We start from the raw sequence: 19742 nt of genomic DNA, 5'->3' as shown, positions 1-19742 counted from the left end.
TTAATAACTCGTTTCTAATAACTGATTTATTTTATCTTTGCCATGATGACAGTAAATAATATTTGACTATTTTTCAAGATGTTTCTATACATCTTAAAGTGACATTTAAAGGCTTAACTAGGTTAATTAGGGTAATTAGGCAAGTTAGTCTACAGAACAAATCATTGCTTTACAATATTGAAAAAATATATAGCTTAAAGGGGCTAATAATTTTGACCTTTAAAATGTTTAAAAAAAAATTAAAAACTGCTTTTATTCTTGTCGGAATAAAACAAACAAGACTTTCTTCACAAGAAAAAATATTATCAGACATACTGTGAAAAATTCCTTGCTCTGTTAAACATAATTTGGGAAATATTTAAAAAAGAAAGAAGAACTATAACAGTATATGCTATATTTTGACCTGAAGGGTCAACGGTGTATGCAGAATTCTAAGATAATGCCAGGGTTAAGTCATCATGGTATGTTGTTGAAATCTCACTTGTCTTCACAGGAACTGGAGTCGTCACCAGTGTGCCGTCAGATGCACCGGATGATATTGCAGCTCTAAGGGACATTAAAAAGAAACAGGTGTTTTGCTTGTTTTATGGCATTTCATTTAATTTTCTATAGAGTTTAAATTTTCTTAGTGTATTTCGAGATGACTGCATTTCAGATAAGATGAATGTACCTAATACAAATACTCTGAACATTTTTTTCAGGCATTGAGAGAGAAGTATGGAATCCAAGATTTTATGGTGCTACCATTTGAGCCGGTAAGCAGTTCATTTTATTTATTTATTAAAGAGCCCAGTGCTGAAAAATAAGACTTTAAAAATGTAAAGCTTTAAAGCTGCTTTAATTTAAGCTTTGCCATTGCAGTATAACTGCACACCTAATTGAAATAAAATGAATATTGTTTTAGCTTTATACAATTCTAACTTGACTCAAACGTAGATTTTTATCTAAAATATGCACTACACCGTGAAACTCGTTAAAAGAGTGTGGGATTTATTTTGTAATTTTTAATGACATTTACTTGAACGTTTAAACATGAAGGGCTCTATTTTGACGGTCCATGCGCAGAGCGCAAACCGCAGGGCGCAAACGCTTTCAGGGCGTGTCAGAACGCATTTTTGCTAATTTACGGATGGGAAAATGCACTTTGCGCTGTGGCGCATGGTCTAAAAGGGTTGAGTTTATTTTCTTAATGAGTTATATGTGTGTTTTGAGAATAAACCAATTTGAGTCTCATCTCCCATTCCCTTTAAGAGCCAGCTGCGTCGCGCCAAGAGCGCATTCGCTATTTACAGGACGTAAAGTAAGTCTTAAGTGGAAAAACTAAGCATTTCACTAGCAACAGAAAACTGTTAAACAGAGCATCTACTGCGCGAAGAATGAGAGATAATCCATCTACTTTCACTTTCGCTCTTGGATAGGGAAACGCACAGACATCAATTAGTCTATAAATAATTAATTGCGTTTGTTAAGCGCAAATATTCGTTTCAAAACTATTTCTAAATTCAGTTCTAATTTCCAGCAAACGAATAAATGAACAATAATAACAAAGTGTGTTCAAAAAGTTTGAGTTATCTCCTAATACACCCATATGTGCCCCATATGGTCTAAAACCTGACAGGTGGGCAAATCTAAGCTTGTTTTTAATAAAACAAATATAAATATGGATATAATAAATAATACTGCTAATAATAATAACATTATACAAAAGCAAATTGTTATGCATGAACTGAAAAAGCCTCCCGAGATGAAGAAGACATAAAAGCAGTGGTTTTTCATATTTATGTAGGCTAGAAAATAATATGGGGCTAATAATTTTGACCTTAAAATGGTTTTAAAAAGTTAAAAACTGCTTTTATTCTAGCCCGAAAAAAAAACAAATAAATCTTTCTCCAAAAGAAAAAACTTTATCAGACATGCTGTGAAAATTTCCTGAATTCCCTGATCACGTCTCACTATAGTTGGTAAATGTGATATTTAGTTAATCTTGTCTCCATCTAATGACTCTTTGGCCTTTTGAATCTATCAGGTAACGTGTCACAGCATCAGTACCCTGCATCAATCTTTCGTTTTCAGGCTTGTACTTAGTCATTTAAGTGTAAACCTCTGATACTGTTAGTTGCTGTTGGTTGTGCACCTTTTTCTTACCAACCAAGTTTGTCGACGCCATTATAACGACACAGATCACTCTGACTTGTCATGCCAAGTCAAGTCCTGTGGAAAAAAGTGATTGACAGGTGGTAGTTTGTGTGTAAATTTATCTTTATTTATGATTTGGTTATGGGTTAAACAAAGACAATGCGGGGATGCCATCGCGATGTTTCACATCAAACATCGTACCATGCCAAATTGGTCGACATCGCCCAACCCTAGTCTAAAGTGGCTTATTGGTTTGTTCTACCAGGTTCCCATCATTGAAATTCCAGGGTATGGGAATCTGTCAGCTCCACTGGTGTGCGATGAACTGAAGATCCAAAGCCAGAATGACAGAGAGAAACTGGCCGAGGCTAAGGAGAAGGTCTACCTCAAGGGTTTTTACGAAGGGGTAAGACCAACTGAACACCAACACACAAACACATACAGCAGGTAAAAACAAGTATCTCCGTTTATTTTCAGAGAACAGATTTTTAAAGGTGCTGTTGTTTTCCAAATTTCACCAGATGTTAGTACCAACCAATGTAACCCATACATACAAAGAAAACAAAATTAATTAGTTAAACGCATGAAAGGAGGTGTGAAAAGTCATGGAATGCCCAGACAGCAGTTAAAATCTCTTAGTAGTTAGAAAGCAACCTTCACCCCCGTACATTAATATTATCTGCTTCAGCCCCAACACCTACATTACCAAGATGAAAACTGGTTGGACATTTCAGCAAGGCAATAATCCCAAACACAGCCAAAAAAAAAAACTCGGATTTTAGAAAAAGAAAAAAAAAGCTGTTAGAATGGCATGGCCATTCACATGACTTTAAAATTAGAACTTCAGATCAGAGTTGATAGACGAGACCCACAGAACAGTCAAGATTTTTTTTACTCTATTGATTATCTGGGGAAAAAAGATCACATTCTCCATAGAAGATGTGTCTTGAAGCTGTCATAACTTAAGCATTTTATACAAAGCATTAAATAAATTTCAGTAGTTCTGTCCTTTCTCCTTGTTTTTACACACAGCTAATGTTCTTGGAATTAAAAAAATATTTTATATTTACACTTTATTTAAAGGACAAATCATGACATGTTCAATAGTTATTTTACTTGCTGTAATTTTCCTTCTTAAAGCTGCAGTCAGTAAGATTTTTTTTTTAGGCAAAAAATGACCCGAAATTAATTTTAGAGCAAGCACACAACCAGACAGTGTTTAAAACGATTTGAAATAAGCTTATTCGTCTTCTTTAATGTCAATGCTAAGAACATACAAAAGTTTTGGCTATATTTCATGCGGGAAGCTGCAGATGGTCAATCAATTATACCCTTTTATTACAGATATTGAAATCTCAAAGTAATGTTGGTACTTGTGTCTTGATCGTGGTTTGGAGAAAAAGGAGCGAGGACCCAAGTGCAGATTGAATAGTTATTTATTATTAATCGAATAAATTAAAAGGTAAAATAAACAACCACAAGAGGGAAAACATTAATAAAACAAATGAACAATCAAAACAAACAAGGATGGAAAGGCAGGCAGGGATCAGGACTGAAACAAGGCAACATAAAACAAGACAAGGCAACATACAATGACAAACTGACACAGGACAGCAGACATGAGGAGAATATAAGCAGAAGTAAATTAACACACAGGTGAACAAACAGGAGTTAAACAGAAAAATCTAATAAACTAATAATGGGTTTACAAAGAGGGTGGGACTACACAATAGACAGGAGAGCACATGACACAAAAACAACACTAGCCATGTGCTCACATAAAACAAGACTAGAACACGCAGCCAATGAGGGAACTCATTAACCTCGCGTTCACAATAAAAGACAAGACTGAAGCACGCGGCCACAATGTAAACACAGATCCACGTGCTTGGACAACACAAACATAGACGCAAGACACGAGCACACGATAAATTAACACCTTACCTTGCGCTCACATAAGCAACGCGCATGTTTCAGTTTGGTGCCAGCCGAAACCAAAACCAACCAGACTGAGAGGCTGAGAATAAAACAGCGCGATGCCGACAGAACAAAACGCAAACACAAGTACAAGAGCGCGCATCCCAAGCACGCACAGATGCCGCGTGCCTGCATCAAGTGGGAGCACACATTGTCTGCGCGCACCTACGACAGCGCGCACGTAGAGACGCACACAATGACAGAAAACAAGTGCTAGACCCGAGAAAACTCAAGCCGAGCACAACAAGAGCTAGTGTCTAGCTCTTAGAGAGCTTAGTGTAAAGTGTAAGAAGCAAAACATTAGTAATTTATTATATATTTTTTTTTAATTTAAAATTTTTTTGTAGTACTGTTAGCGGTGGAGCCTGAGAGGCAATTGCAGATTAGGAAGGGAAGTGGAGACTAAATAGTTGAGCTTTTAGTTGTTTCTTGAAGACAGCGAGTGACTCTGCCGTTCTGATGCAGTTAGGGAGTTCATTCCACCAACTGGGCAAATTGAATGCGAGAGTTCGGGAAAGTAATTTCTTCCCTCTTTGGGATGGAACCACGAGGCGACGTTCATTCACAGAACGCAAGTTTCTGGAGGTCACATAAATCTGCAGAAGTGAAAACAGATAAGGAGTGCAGCCAGAAGTCGCTTTGTAGGCAAACATCAGAGCTTTGAATTTGATGCGAGCAGCAACTGGCAGCCAGTGCAAACGGATGAGAAGCGGAGTGACATGTGCTTTTTTAGGTTCATTAAAGACCCCTTGTGCTGCTGCGTTCTGAAGCAGCTGAAGAGGTTTGGTAGAGAGTTGCAATAGTCCAGTCTGGAGAGAATAAGAGCTTGAACAAGGAGTTGAGCTGCATGTTCAGATAGGAAGGGTCGGACCTTTTACTAGACCAGAGGAACCCTGCATTTATTAATGATTGACAGATATAAACATCATGGGTTGTCTTGTATTTAGATGGATTTGTGTTTAATAATGACCCAGATCACTTAAAGTGTGAATTAGCCTTAGTTTATTTATTTTGAGTCCTGTGTAACTGCATATTCCTACACATGAACATCTAAACCATTTTTTATTTGTTTTGTCAGATCATGTTGGTGGAAGGTTTCAAAGGACAGAAGGTCCAGGATGTGAAGAAGCCCATTCAGAAAATGATGGTGGAAAAGGTTGGTTGATCTTATTTCCAGACTGATAAAGAACATAATAGTACCATAAATCATATTTTCAAATGGTTTATTAAAACTTTTTAATATCCATATAAATGGTCCACCCTGTATATATTATTACGATGTAATGTCTCGGTTATGTATGGGTACCTTTGTTTTCCTTCTGGCTAGCTGCACGAGCGAGTGACAGATCTCTGTAAACAAATAGCGTTCAGCTGCACGTCTAGCTTCGCCTTTTGGTACCCTTTTGCTGGGCTAGGTAACCTTTGCAAAGTGTACCCAAAAAGTGGTACAGTACAGTTCGCTTTTAGGTATCTTTTGACAGTAGAAATAGCCATAAAAGCGTACCGAAGCGAACTGTACCGCAACGTGGAAACGGGCCATAACATTTTTAATGTTTGAGCATGGGAAATTGACAACTAATGCATCAGTGGTGCTAAAAATAGCAGAACAAGTGTCTACTTGCAAAGTAAGGTTGCCAGCTTCTGGCTTGGAATGTGTGCTACATTTTTAGTAATTTTCACCGATCCATGTGAAAAAGGATTGTTTTGACAACATCGTTTTCTGTGTACAAAACCTTTCTAAAATACAAAGAATTCTTCCTGATTTTAGTACATCATTGTTATGAAAATGTTCCCTAAATGAAAAATGGTACAGTTGGTTTGTAGGGTAAATGACTGAACATATAATTTTGAAAAATGGTTATTGGTATCATTCCATTTCTTTCTTTATTTTTAAAATACAAAAAACAAACTTGGTCTTACCACATTTCATTTTATGTTTTTTTTTAACTTTTTTTCTTAGGGTGAAGCACTGATTTACATGGAGCCTGAGAAGCAGGTGTTATCTCGGTCTGCAGACGAGTGTGTTGTGGCATTGTGTGACCAGTGGTTAGTGCAGAAAACTCTCGTATGCTACATATGGTTGTACTTGATTAAGAATACCTGATGGCTTCCACTACTGTCTTGTTGTATCTACAGTACACTTGCAGTTCAGTATGATTTAGTGGTGTTCTAGTACTTTTTTTATTGCTATGACTTGCCTTGAGGGGTATCCCTGTTTGATTTGAGTCACCAGACAGTGACTAGCTTTATCTGGCAGGTATCTGGATTATGGCAATGAGGAATGGAAAAAGCAGGCTCACGGTGTCCTGGAGCATCTGGAGACGTAAGTCTCACACTTTATGGCGTTGGGCGATTTACCAGAGGGCTGCTGTGTGAACACTGCTTTGCTTTTCAGGTTCTGTGATGAAACCAGAAAGAACTTTGAAGCAACGTTGGCTTGGCTTCAGGAGCACGCCTGTTCCAGAACGTATGGATTAGGTAAGACTGGCTGAAAGTCTCTGCAGTGTGTTGTCATCTTCCTCTCTTATTATTTATTTTTGTAATGAACTGTAATTCGTGGGCTGCACAAAGTTTCCTTTCCACACATGATTTTAAAATCCCCTCATATGGGCACCTTTGTGTGAAGCTTATCTTAAATAATGTCTTTTTGTAAGGACAAGGCCCATCTGTATTTATTTTGTAATGCTCTTATTCCACGCTCCTCTTTTGCCCCCAAACCACTCAGCGATATCATCAGCAATTTTCTCGGCGTTCCTTTGAGAGAACCTTTGATTTTTGGAGTTCTTTTATGTGTTTTGTTCCCATAGGAACCCGGTTGCCATGGGATGAACAATGGCTCATTGAGTCCCTGTCCGACTCCACCATCTATATGGCCTACTACACCGTGGCACATCTCCTCCAGGGAGGGGTCCTCAGTGGACAAGGACCTTCGCCACTGGGAATCAGGTATTATTTGCTCTTCCAAAAATAGCTAGAAATCAAAAATAAAAATCAATGTAAAGGCTAGATTAAACTTGACAATTCTATGTCATTTGTAATATTACATTTTGTAGATCAGGTAAGAAGTTCAGCTAAGAAGGAAATAATTCATATTTACTCACTGCCATGTGTTCTGCTCTGTGTGTGAATAGGACACAGGGCACACTCAGTACTTCAGGCTGGGGTGATCATAATAATTTTGCCTGATAAATACATTATATATACAGTGCTCAGCATATACGAGTACACCCCTCACAAATCTCTCTTCTCAATTCATATTTTTAATAGGAAGCTATACGTTATTATATTTGTGCATATTGACCTTATTCTAAAATGCGGAAGTGTGCCTGTTTTCGTGATTGTTGTAGAACTTCCGATTCAGTCGACTATACGACTTAAGATAAACTGAAAATAAACTGCAGAAAACAGTCAAACTACTTGCTCTACAAACAAATTTTGCCTGACTATACAGAACAAGGAGAATAGTATAATAAGAAAATATCAGTACGCAACATCAGCGAAACGAGCAGTTTTTAATGCCTAAAAATGAATGGAAGTGAATGAGACCGGAAGTCTTGAGCCAAAAAGATTCAAATGACTGCGCCGCTCGTCGGCGAAAATTAGGTGGATGCATTAGATTAGTCAGTACTGAAGCCAAATTTGGAGCTTATCTAACAAAATAACTCTCGATAACGGTCTAAAAATTAGTACACCTTAATGTATTTTGAAAAATTGAAAAATGTAGTTAAAATTTTGTAGGTTGTAATAATATATATTAATATTTTACTTGAATTTAATTGTATTGTTTTTTTTTATTTCTAAATATGTTTTGTGACTAAAATTATATTGTAATAAATATATGTTTTATCTAAATGCACCAAAATACATTTCCTATATTCGTTGAGAAATGGATAAAAATATAAATTTTCTAAATGCGCTGTACTCCATTATGCTGAGCACTGTATATATGAATACATCTGTAATAAAACAATTGGTTTAAATAGAACCACTGTTTAAATGTTAAATGCAATTCAAATGTATGCTAATCTCAGTAGATAATAATTGTGATAGTCTAGTGATTGTGATCTTATTATATACAAGACTAAATACTGTAGTACTGCAGTAAATATTATTTTTTTAGTTGCAATTAGTTGATGCTAATTGACAATTATTAGCTATTAAGAATTTCTTTACACCCCCCCCCCTTCTCTTTTTTTGTCAACAAATTTGAATATAGAGAAACACCGCACAGTCGTGTTTACAGCAGTTTGACTGATAAATATGAATTTTTAGCTCAATCGTTAGCGGTGCCAAACAGCATTTCCAGTTGTTTACATCTTTACTACAACATATCGTTAAGGCTAGACACTGTGCATGTCATGATCAATTTTAACAAATAAAACACTTACAGGTCATGGCTCAAGAGTTCACAGCTTCTGCTTGTTGGAGCTGCTCCTTCTTTGAGGAGATTTTATCCGAATCCAGCACTGAACTGGGAGAGATTCTGTTGCTGTGTTTTGTCAAATCATGCTTGCTATTTATTTTATAACTCTCTGAAACATAATTAATATTGAACTGTAAGCACTTCTGTCTTTGTGTCATGTCCTTTGGAAGCCCAAATACAAAAACAGAGGAAGCTCTGTGGAAATACCAGCCTTTGGACAGAATTTTAGCTCTCTCTCTGTTGTAAAGCTACTGCGCCCCTTAGCTGCGCAGTGTGTATGCGCGGTAAAAGTACATTTATGATCTCATTGGCCCGAAAGTATTTTTTTTGCAGTCCCCAAAATTCTTTCATTGAGGGCTTTGCTAGGCTAACTCTGTAAAAACCAAGGTCTCCCTTAGCATTAAACTTTGAGCATTTTACATTCAGAGATGCTGTTTATGTTCACACAGCTATATCACACATCAACTAAAGTTTAACATATGATATCGTAGTGGACCACCCCTTTAAACATTCTTTCTATGAAAATAGCCCTGGTTGCCGACATGGCATTAAAATAACAAATACATTAGATTGCATTGCATATAAAATCCCAGCCTGATCTCACGTGAAAACGTAGTATTTTACGTTTTGCCAGTTTAGTGGCTAATTTGTACGAATTCGTACGAGTTCAGTCGTACGAAATTGTACGCTTTTAAAAAGGAGGTGTGGCACCTAACCCCACCCCTTAACCCAACCATCATTGGTGGATGAGCAAATTGTACTAAATTGTACGAATTAGATCGTACGAATTCATACGAATTAACCACTAAATCAAAAAGTTACGAATTGCTGTGAGATTGTGTTGAAAATCCTCACATGCTTTAGCATACCAAGCAGTATTAAGGATGATTTCCTATGCATTTAAAAATAGATGCTTTATTATACTTTTATATTTTAATAAATCCATAAAAAAAAGCCTCACTGTAAATTTGACTGAAAACCGAAATGACATGTTCCTGAGCATCTATACTGTGTGTGGTTCAATTTTACTCGAGTAAAAATAGCACATCGAGACAATGATACAGAAAAACATTTCCTCCCTTCAGACCCCAGCAGATGACGAGGGAGGTGTGGGATTACATCTTCTTCAAAACATCACCTTTCCCAAAGACGGACATCCCGAAGGAGCATCTGCTGAAGCTCAGACGGGAGTTTGAGTTCTGGTACCCTGTAGACGTCAGAGTATCGGGAAAAGATCTGGTGCCAAACCATCTCTCCTATTATCTCTACAATCATGTAGCCATGTGGCCCAATGACAGGTAAACCGCTTTCATGTACAGCATGTAGAGACTCAATAGCATTTAGTGGATTTTTTTTTGTTAAGAGCTAAGATCTTCTTTTTCAAGTACACTTTCAAGTACACTACACTTTCAAGTTTCCCAAATTGTTTAACAGAGCCAGGAATTTTTCACAGCATTTCTTATAATGTTTGTTCTTCTGTAGAAAGTGAAGTAAGACTGTATTTCGGCAAGAATAAAAGCATGTTTAAAAACCATTTAAAGGGCACCTATGGTGAAAAATCTACTTTTCGAGCTGTTTGTTTAGATGTGTGTGGGTGTAGTGAATAGACCGTCATATTGGGGTGATATACACACACACAGTCCTTTTTTTTTTTCAATTTAACAACATAAAAATAAGTGGACCAATTGGAGCAGTTTTCAGACCGACCGCAACTTGACGTAGCAGTGCGGTCCCCCCACCCACCAATATTGATTGACAGGCGCGTCACCAATCACCATATCCATAGTTTGTTGTTTCACGTCCGCCATTTTCAGCGTGTGAGGCAAAGCGATATCACTAAAGGAACACCCTTGCTCTATTTTCAGATGCAAGGCTCATTGGGCTCAACACAAGATCAATATTCTCCACATTATCACTCTAATCAGAGTTATTGTTTGTACCTTTTGGTGGGTTTGCAAATGTGTACTTTTTATTGCATCTACCTTAAACTTCAGCCGGTCGCATCACAGAAGCTCCCTCTGATCTTAACTAGGTGCAGCTGGAAAAGTGCAAGCGCGTTGCCTCATGTGCGCGTCTCTCCAATGAAAATAAAATAACGAATGTGCCTGCAGGTCGCACACCAGAAGCGCCTCTATGCACGGCGCTGTGCATTTCGTTCTGGGTGTAGGTTTCTGTCGGCTATGGGTGCCGTTGGGTTTGCCCTGGTGGAGGCCTGTGTTTGGAGGCCTGGAATGCATGGCGCTGCGTGGCGCGACGATTCAAGACACTTCATGTTTCTGCCGCGCCACTGAGAGTGTCTGGTGTGCCGTGTCGCGGCTTCGAGAAGTGCATCCGGTGCCTCAGTCAAAGTTAATTCAGTGTGCGTGGTTATTAGTTACGGTGTACAAGCTCGGCACTTGAAACTAGCACACAGTTGGCTGTAAAACTATACAGAGACAGTAATTTTGTATTCTCTGTTTGGTCTGTCCGAGTCGTACATGTACGGCTGAAGGCTGGTTCTCTCATTCATGTCGCTTCTCTCTGTCAGCCTGTCAGTTGCAAACACAGAGCCGGGGAGCTCTTGGCTCCGCCCCCTTGTTATGTTGGGCGGGAAGCCGAATATAATTTTCATGTAAAGCAACACGCCCCTAAAACAGCGAGCTGTGTACACGCCCACAACACTTTTAACACATTATAATAAAAACACCTGAACTGAACCTAAACTGGCACACTCAGAAGATCCATAATATTAATATTAAATCATAAAAAAGCGGTAAACTGTGCACTTTAAGGTCAATATTATTAGCCCCCTTACGTTATTTTTTTTCCGATTGTCTACAGCAGTGGTTTTTAAAGTGGGGACCCCCTGGGGGGGTCACGAAACAATGAGAAGGTGGTCGCTTGTTGATTTCCAAAAATCTCATATGTTATTAAACCATTAGAATTATCATTTTATCCATAACCTGCAGAATATAAAAAATAGTTTTTAACTTGTAATAAATTTAATATATACCTAATACTTAATAGTTACATAAAAACATGCAAATAAAGTCATCAGCCCTCCATTGGATTGCAAACCCTGGGGTTATTATACTAGATTAACATCACAGCATTAGAGTTAGTAAGCGCAGCAGATTGATTTTACGGTACTATGGTAAACTTTGACACGTTTATGGCACTTGCATACATTAAAATAAAGGACACGACTGAACAAGGAGGACGATCTCAAAGTCTCCAAAGTTAAACCGAGAATAGTCAAAAATCAAAGCTTACAATGAGCTAACTTTGACCCGCAAGCCCTAATTTTAGACATCTCTGATCTAAATACCTGTATTTAAACAAAATGTTGTAAAATATTATGGACTGTTGTCATGGCAAAGATCCAAAGAAATCAGTTATTACAAATGAGTTATTAAAACTTATGTTTAGATATCTGGGAAATATTGCAGCCAACCTAACGGTAAAAGACAAGTACTTATTAAAAATACTCCTAGCAACCAGTAAGAAAACTGTGACTCGAAAGTGGCTACAACTGGAACCTCCTACAAAATCTGAATGGTTGGATATCATATCTAATGTTCAAAATATGGAGAGGATGACTTTTTCCTAAAACTACAAATGGACAAATACCTGCAATATTGGGAGAAATAGATTGTACTTATGCCTTTACAGAGTGTAATCTGATTTATATATGTATTTGTTCATGTGACCTGTAAGGAGATATGTGACCTGTCAGCCGTTCATTTAAGTTCTGTTGTTTTATTGTATTACTTACAAAATTTAAAAAAAAATTTAACCAACCTTTAAAAAAATTTTCCCCTTGTTTTATTTATTTATTTATTTTCTTCTCTCCTTAAAAGAAATAAAAATAAAGTATATAAAAAAAACCTTATGTTTAGAAATGTGTTGAAAAAAAAATCTTCTTTACGTTAAACAGATATTGGGGCAAAAATAAACAGGGGGCTAATAATTCCCACTTCAACTGTATACAAATACTGTGTGTATATATACAATACATATCATAAGTTTAGAATCAGTAACTTGTAATTTGATGACAAATAAAGTAAAACAGGTAAGCTATAAAATATTACTGGTATTACAAATGAAAATCAAGAAGTTTCAATTTTTATTTATTTCTTATTTAATGCTGCATTTTCAGAATCATTACTACGTTCAAGATCCATCTGAAATCAGTGTAATATGATGATCTCTTGCTCGAATTTATTATTATAATCAGTGTTAAAACTTTTAGGCTGCTTCTGTTGTGGAAACTGATGCTGTACCATTCTAAAGCACCATCACAAACGTAATTACAATTATATGTTCTTGCTGCTCATAATGAAGCTGCAAATTAGAATAATATAAAGTTTTCTGAAGGCCTCTGTGACGCTGAATGCATAAATATTTATTAGTATTTTTGGAGTGCACTTTGATTCTTAAATACTGTCTCATGAGTGTGTGTCTGTGTATGTATATGTTCCGCAAAAGAAATAGATTCATACTGGTTTGAATTGATGAGTAAGTGTGAGTACATGATGGTGTTGTAATCTCTTTATTTTGATTGAGTTTTTTTATCCACTGAAAATATAAAAATATTTTTGTTTAACGAAGTACTCTGGAAATGCCAGCAGGTGGAGGTAATGTCTTATAGAGATATTGGATTTGTTCAAACAACTGAATTACCCTAGTGTTTTGGTTTTTATTTATGTTTTTGTTACAGTATCTTGATTTTTAGGAGCACAAATCTGCTTAATTGCAGCTATGCTTCATGTTCATCACTGTATGAAATGTAACAACATGGGTGAGGGTGGGACTGGTTGGTTAATTGCATCAAAATGTTAATGCTATTTTATTTTCCTGGACTAATTGATGGGATAGTTCATCCAAAACAGAAAATTCTTGCATCATTTAGTCGTTAACCTGTAACAAACCGTAGCGTTATTTAATACAAAAGAAGATATATTGAAAAATGTAGGAAAGCTGTAACAATTGACTTCCTAGTAGGAAAAAAAAGAAAAAAAATTTTTAACTGTATTTTTTAAATACAATTGAAGTCAGAATTATTAGCTGCGCTGTTTATTTTTTTCTCCAATTTCTGTTTAATGTAGAGAAAATTTTAATAGAGAACACTTTTCTAAGCATAATAGTTTTAATAACTCATTTTTAATAACTGATTTATTTTATCTTTGTCATGATGACAGTAAATAATATTTTATTAGATATTTTTCAAGACACTTCTATACAGCTTAAAGTGACATTTAAAGACTTAACTAGGTTAATCAGGTTAATTAGGCAGGTTCGGGTAGTTTGGCAAGTTATTGTATAACGACGGTTTGTTATGTTGACTATCGTAAAAATTTAGCTTAAAGAGGCTAATAATTTAGTCCTTAAAATGATTTTTAAAAAATGTAAAACTGCTTTTATTATATCCGAAATAAAACAAATAAGACTTTCTACAGGCGAAAAAATGTTATCAGACATACTGTGAAAATTTCCTTGCTCTGTTAAACATTGTCTGGCAAATATTTAAAAAAGAAACAAAAAATCAAAAGGGGGCTAATAATTCTGACTTCAACTGTATATTATGGCTGTCAGTCACACTGCTATTTTAGTTCTGCATTGATGCACTTTTTCATTTACATGGAAATGTTATTTATCTTTTTCTTTATAGTGGAAAATGGCCGCAAGCTGTACGTGCCAATGGTCATCTTTTGCTAAACTCTGAAAAGGTGAGTTCTTTTTTTCTTATGTAATTGTCATGTAAACATTTATTGGGTTTTTAATAATCTGAAATAAATTACGCAGATAATGGGCCTGTTTCAGTAAGGAGGTTCAACCAACTCAGAGTTTAAACTTGAACTCTGAGTTGACTTATCGAGAGATTCAAAACTTCGGTTTCAGAATAGCGGATTTGAGTTAGGTCAATCAAGTTGGAGTAGACTAAGGCCGTACTCACATTATGTACAGATGCCTCGAATCGAGCCAAAGCACGCTTGTCCCCACTCCCGTCTCCCCTGACGGCCCGCACTCACACTACACTCGGGCCTGGGCACCCTTACGTCATCGATGCTGCACTGTTCAGTGAGCTCTCTCGCTCAGGACAGTGGAGATTTCTCTAGTTATAATGTTTTAGTCGTTTGTTATGCAGTGACATGCAGTCAAATATTTCAGCAAACAGTCCTTAGGGATGCGGGGACACGCAGTCAGATATTTCATCGAACAGATCCGCCACTTTTGGCGCTCATAAACAATCATAAAGCTCTTGTGCTTCAGGAATGAGGAGGTCTGCTAAAGGTGCAGCTGTCGTGCAGTGAGGGGTTTGCGTATTTATTAAACTAAGGCAGTTTGCGTTCATTGAACAGTAAGAATGATTAATAAATCTATATGAAACAGTCCCTTAAAAGTCACGTCTCTCTTTCAGTTTTGGGCTTTGGAGCGTTTAGCACTCGCACTACAAACGTACCCCAAGTGAACCGTGCTCAGGCCCACCTCTTCCAACCGGGCCAGGGCCGGCCAAGTGAACCGTTCTTGAGCCCGATTTAGCGCACTCACATTTATTAAATGATCCGGGAAACGAGCCTGGGCACGGTAGGAATGGCATAGTGTAAGTAGGCCTTAACTCAGAGTTAAGTGCATACACTGCGACTATATAAAGGCATTATCAATGGAGCACAGATATTAGAGTCACCATGGCAACATCTGAAAAAAGAGATTAGCATTAATAGATGTAAAGTGCACTTGTGTGTCTGCCTTTATTATTGATCAAGTGGTGGAGGTTGACATTTTGAATGTAAGCAGAACTAAACAATAGTTTTTAGAACAAGTAATAATGCCATTAATCCAGTCACAGTAGATATCCCTGTTGAAGGATAGTGAATTTAAGATAATTATTTATTAAAAGAGGACAAGCCATTCTTGTAAAATGTTTTCTTCATTTATTAAATGACTTTCACCTCAAAAGACAATGCCGACACACAATGAATGCGTGGTGGTGTTTAAAGCCATGAGATGCGGAGAACAGACACTCTTGACATGCTCCAGACGCTTTGGAGGTCTTTAATAATATGATAACACTGATACTGAAATGACCGAAACAACATTTCAGATGTTTTACAGTGCGCTCAGCCTGCTGGTTTGTCCATTCCCACATATTTTCATCATCACACGATCTCTTAAAACAAACTTGTAATGTACATACGGGAATTTGTTCAGTAAAAGTGTTTTCATGACAGTTTATGCGCATCTTTTGAAACGTTTATCCTACTCAAGATAAACTGTTTTTTATGCGTTTTCAAAAGTTATTTCCATCGACCGATTTTTTTTTATTTTTTATTTTTTTGTTTTATTTTTTTATGCGCATCTCCAAAATACACACAAAAATAGGTGGATTGAAACATAAGGCTTAGGCGAGAAACACCTCTTCGTCTTTAAAAAAAGGTGAGGAGACGGACAGAAACTCGTAAGTTTAGAGAATAAAACCTGCTCCTGACCAGGTTAGCTTCACAGAGAAAGTTACCACGGTAACTGACTCTGAGTTAAAGTTACCGCTCTTTCAGAAACAGGCTTAACTTACCCTGCTTTCTCCAGTTTGACAAACCTGCCATTTTAAAACGGAAAACCCAGAGTTTCTCTCATTTTAGGGTTAACATACTCTGAGTTATCACTTAACCTCCTTTCTGAAATGGGGCCGATGTCTTGGTTTAAAAAAAAAAGTAAAATAAATACAAATTTGTAATTGGGCTGAGAGAACACTCATATTTTAGTTATGTATCATTTTAATATTTGTTATCATTTTCATTTGATCTTTTTATATGAATTGCAGAAATACAACATCAACTTCTTTTATTTCAGTAATTGCAGTGATGAATTGAAAGTGTTTTCTTTTCTTATTTTTGCCATTTGGCAGCTGTATTTGAGTTAACGAGAATTGTTTTAAGATGTTTCTCTGCATTTATCAACATGCATGTTGTGGTTGGCCGTTTCAGCTATCTAATTAGTTGTGTTTATACCCACCAGATGTCCAAATCCACTGGCAACTTTCTCACTTTGAGTCAAGCCATTGCCAAGTTTTCAGCAGATGGTAAGGCCTTTATAAATGCTGGCTCATTGGAAGGCCAAACACTTTACATGCGGTCAGACTGTTATAGCATCAGGCTGCTTTATTTAGCTCCAGAAAAAGAAAAGATCTAATCGCTATGCCTGTAAGGATTTATGTAGATCAGCATCTTGCTTTCTTGTTTGTTCTTGTCTTTGAATATATATGAGAAGTATACGACAAAAGTATTGATCAAATAATCATATTGACAATATTTTTTTAAAAAATAGAATGTACATTTTTAAATGATGTTAGAAAATATTTTTATTCAGGATATAATTGTAAGGAAATGTTTAAAAAGGTGTCATGTGGAGGAATATTTATGATTGATCAAATTGGAAGATCTCTGACTTTCTATTATTGTTTTAATTTGTGTTTTTTTTTTTGTACAGTGCATGATTTTTAAGAAATAGTTGTGCTTGTATATGATGTATCAAGTACAAGTGTTATGAATATGAATATGAATATAGCCATTGCTGCTTATATGGCTTTAATACACAGGTGTCAAACTCAGTTCTAAAAGGGCCGCAGCTCTGCACAGTTTAGTTCCAACCCTAATTAAACCCACCTGATCAAACTAATTGAGTCCTTCAGGCTTGTTTGAAACCTACAGGTAAGTGTGTTGGAGCAGGGTTGGAACTAAACTGTGCAGGGCTTCGGCCCTCCAGGAATTGAGTTTGACACCCCTGCTTTAATACATAAATTAATAGTCAAGTGATTATGATTTCCAATACTCTCAATGTCTGTGTGTATGCTAGGTATGCGTTTGGCTTTGGCTGATGCGGGAGACACTGTGGAGGACGCTAACTTTGTTGAGGCTATGGCGGATGCGGGAATACTGCGTCTCTTTACTTGGGTGGAATGGGTGAAGGAGATGATCGCTAATCAGGACAACCTAAGGACTGGACCTGCAGACACATTTAATGACAGAGTGTTTATAAGGTAACAATTAAAAAGCAGCAGTAAAACGGAAGGAACATTCCATTGAAATGGATTCGTTTCTGTTTCACATTGTTTGAGAAATATTTAAAAAAGATTTAAAAAAAATCAAAGTGAGCTAATAATTCTGACTTCAACTGCATATAGTTATCCATGATTCATATCTTGATATGTTCATTCATGCATCCGTTTAGACATTTTGATCACCATATCTGTGTGCCATTTTAATCTAGATCTTAATTACTTATTTAAATCTTATACTCATTTATTCTGAATGTGATCTGTTTTACTAAAGCATAATTTCATTAAATAACATGCATGATATCTTTTTGCAGTGAAATGAATTCCGGCATCATTAAAACAGATCAGCACTATGAGAGAATGATGTACAAGGAGGCATTGAAGAGTGGCTTCTTTGAATTCCAGGTACCCTTTACACTTAGCCCACCATCCTATTGCTTAAATAAACTATGAATGTAGTATGTAGTATATTGAAATGTGACAATTATATCTGCACGAGTAATAAATACTGCAAGTAGTTGTGTCCTTACATTAAAGTTTGAACTTGCAGCATGGCTATATGTAATTAAAAATGTCTTCGTTCTTTAAAGGCTGCCAAGGATAAATACAGGGAGCTGGCCATCGAGGGCATGCACAAAGATCTCGTGTTTCAGTTTATAGAGAACCAAACACTCCTGCTGGCTCCCATCTGCCCACATCTGTGTGAACACACCTGGTCCCTGTTGGGAAAGGTAAGAGCTTCTCTACATTGAGTCACAGTTTCCTCCAGAAATTGCCTGCTTACTCCTAAAGTGTAGTGTTTTTTTTAAACAAAATATAATAGCCGCGAAAACTACTTTCCCCTTTAACTACATTTACAGGAGCACTAATTGTATTGCTATTTCAGATTATGAGAAATTTTCCTTCCTAGATTCAAGTAGAGCATATATAGATTCACTCGTGTTTGCATTCACTTTTTTTTTTAAACTGATTATTTGGGTAATTTTTAGTGCCATTTTTGCATACTCTTCCAAAATGCTATACTGGCTACTGTTTTGCTCTTATTACATCAAATTCCAAATATATTTATGGAAATAGAAAAGTAAACAATCAAATGCAATTGAAATATATTAGGGATGCATCGATATGGATTTTTTTGGCCGATATCGATAACTGATAACTCTTCAGACTTGGAGGCCGATATATATATATATATATATATATATATATATATATATATATATATATATATATATTTATATATATATTTATATATATATATATATATATATATATATATATATATATATATATATATATATATATATATATATATATATATATATTTATATTTATATATATATTTATATATATATATATATATATATATTTATATATATATTTATATATATATTTATATATATATATATTTATATATATATTTATATATATATATATATATATATATATATATATATATTTATATATATATATATATATATATATATATATCTATATATATAGATAATTATATATATATATATATATATATATATATATATATATATTTATATATATATATATATATATTCACGATTTCACATAAATCAGCATGCAAACAATTTATTATTTGTTTTTCTTCATCGCAAATTAACATGCAACTTGACTGTTGCATAAAAATAATAGGTTAAATAACAAAATGGGATTTAATTAACAAGCAAGTTAAATATATGTTTAAATAAAATGAAAATGAAAGAGCTAAGGACTAAAACCATTTCAATTGTTTTTGAATAAAACGTGTTACAGTAATGTACATATTTAGAAATATGTCATGTCCGTTATTTTAGAGGTGTTTTGGCAGTTTAGAGCCACCATACAAGCGAAAAGCTAGATACAGATTGTATTACTTTAGAAGATGCGGCATAGATTTATCCTATTTGGCGTTTTAGATTCTGTTGAACACTAGTAGCTGCTGTTTGTCAAACAGACAACGCTTCTGTGTTCGTTCTTGCTGTCAATTGCGTGAAAAATTATCGATGAAAAGTTAAGGATAAACCACCGTGAGTTTCACTCAACTGCAGGCGCAGATTTGCCCTCGGAGTCAGATTTTGATACAACACCTGAGCATTGAGCACAGATGATGTTAAGACAAACGCAGAGCAGAATATAAAGACAGACTATGGCGGTGAATTG

General features: G+C 35.8%; 2 protein-coding genes across 3 annotated transcripts in view; both read left to right on the top strand.

Moving 5' to 3' along the window:
- Window positions 1-19742, top strand: part of pcyt1bb (phosphate cytidylyltransferase 1B, choline b) — a 658357-nt gene that overhangs the window by 188740 nt on the left and 449875 nt on the right. The window lies entirely within an intron of this gene.
- lars1b (leucyl-tRNA synthetase 1b) overlaps window positions 1-19742 on the top strand; it is a 60681-nt gene that overhangs the window by 23281 nt on the left and 17658 nt on the right. The window contains exons 12-25 of one of the 2 annotated variants that reach the window (XM_087301872.1): window positions 494-570; window positions 702-755; window positions 2402-2542; window positions 5192-5269; window positions 6074-6159; window positions 6371-6436; window positions 6509-6591; window positions 6921-7059; window positions 9622-9834; window positions 14187-14244; window positions 16532-16595; window positions 17369-17552; window positions 17885-17975; window positions 18161-18301. In XM_087301872.1, coding sequence (XP_087157998.1) covers window positions 494-570; window positions 702-755; window positions 2402-2542; window positions 5192-5269; window positions 6074-6159; window positions 6371-6436; window positions 6509-6591; window positions 6921-7059; window positions 9622-9834; window positions 14187-14244; window positions 16532-16595; window positions 17369-17552; window positions 17885-17975; window positions 18161-18301 — 1475 coding nt within the window. Of the gene's footprint in view, window positions 1-493; window positions 571-701; window positions 756-2401; window positions 2543-5191; window positions 5270-6073; window positions 6160-6370; window positions 6437-6508; window positions 6592-6920; window positions 7060-9621; window positions 9921-10018; window positions 10095-14186; window positions 14245-16531; window positions 16596-17368; window positions 17553-17884; window positions 17976-18160; window positions 18302-19742 lie in introns of those variants that run through there. The other variant, XR_015520661.1, reaches the window with a different exon arrangement.

Source organism: Danio rerio, chromosome 21, assembly GCF_052040795.2.
Source record: "Danio rerio strain M-AB ecotype USA chromosome 21, GRCz13ab, whole genome shotgun sequence".
Taxonomy (NCBI): domain Eukaryota; kingdom Metazoa; phylum Chordata; class Actinopteri; order Cypriniformes; family Danionidae; genus Danio; species Danio rerio.
The sequence above is the reverse complement of the archived record's forward strand: the minus strand, read 5'-3'. Positions and strand labels throughout refer to the sequence as shown.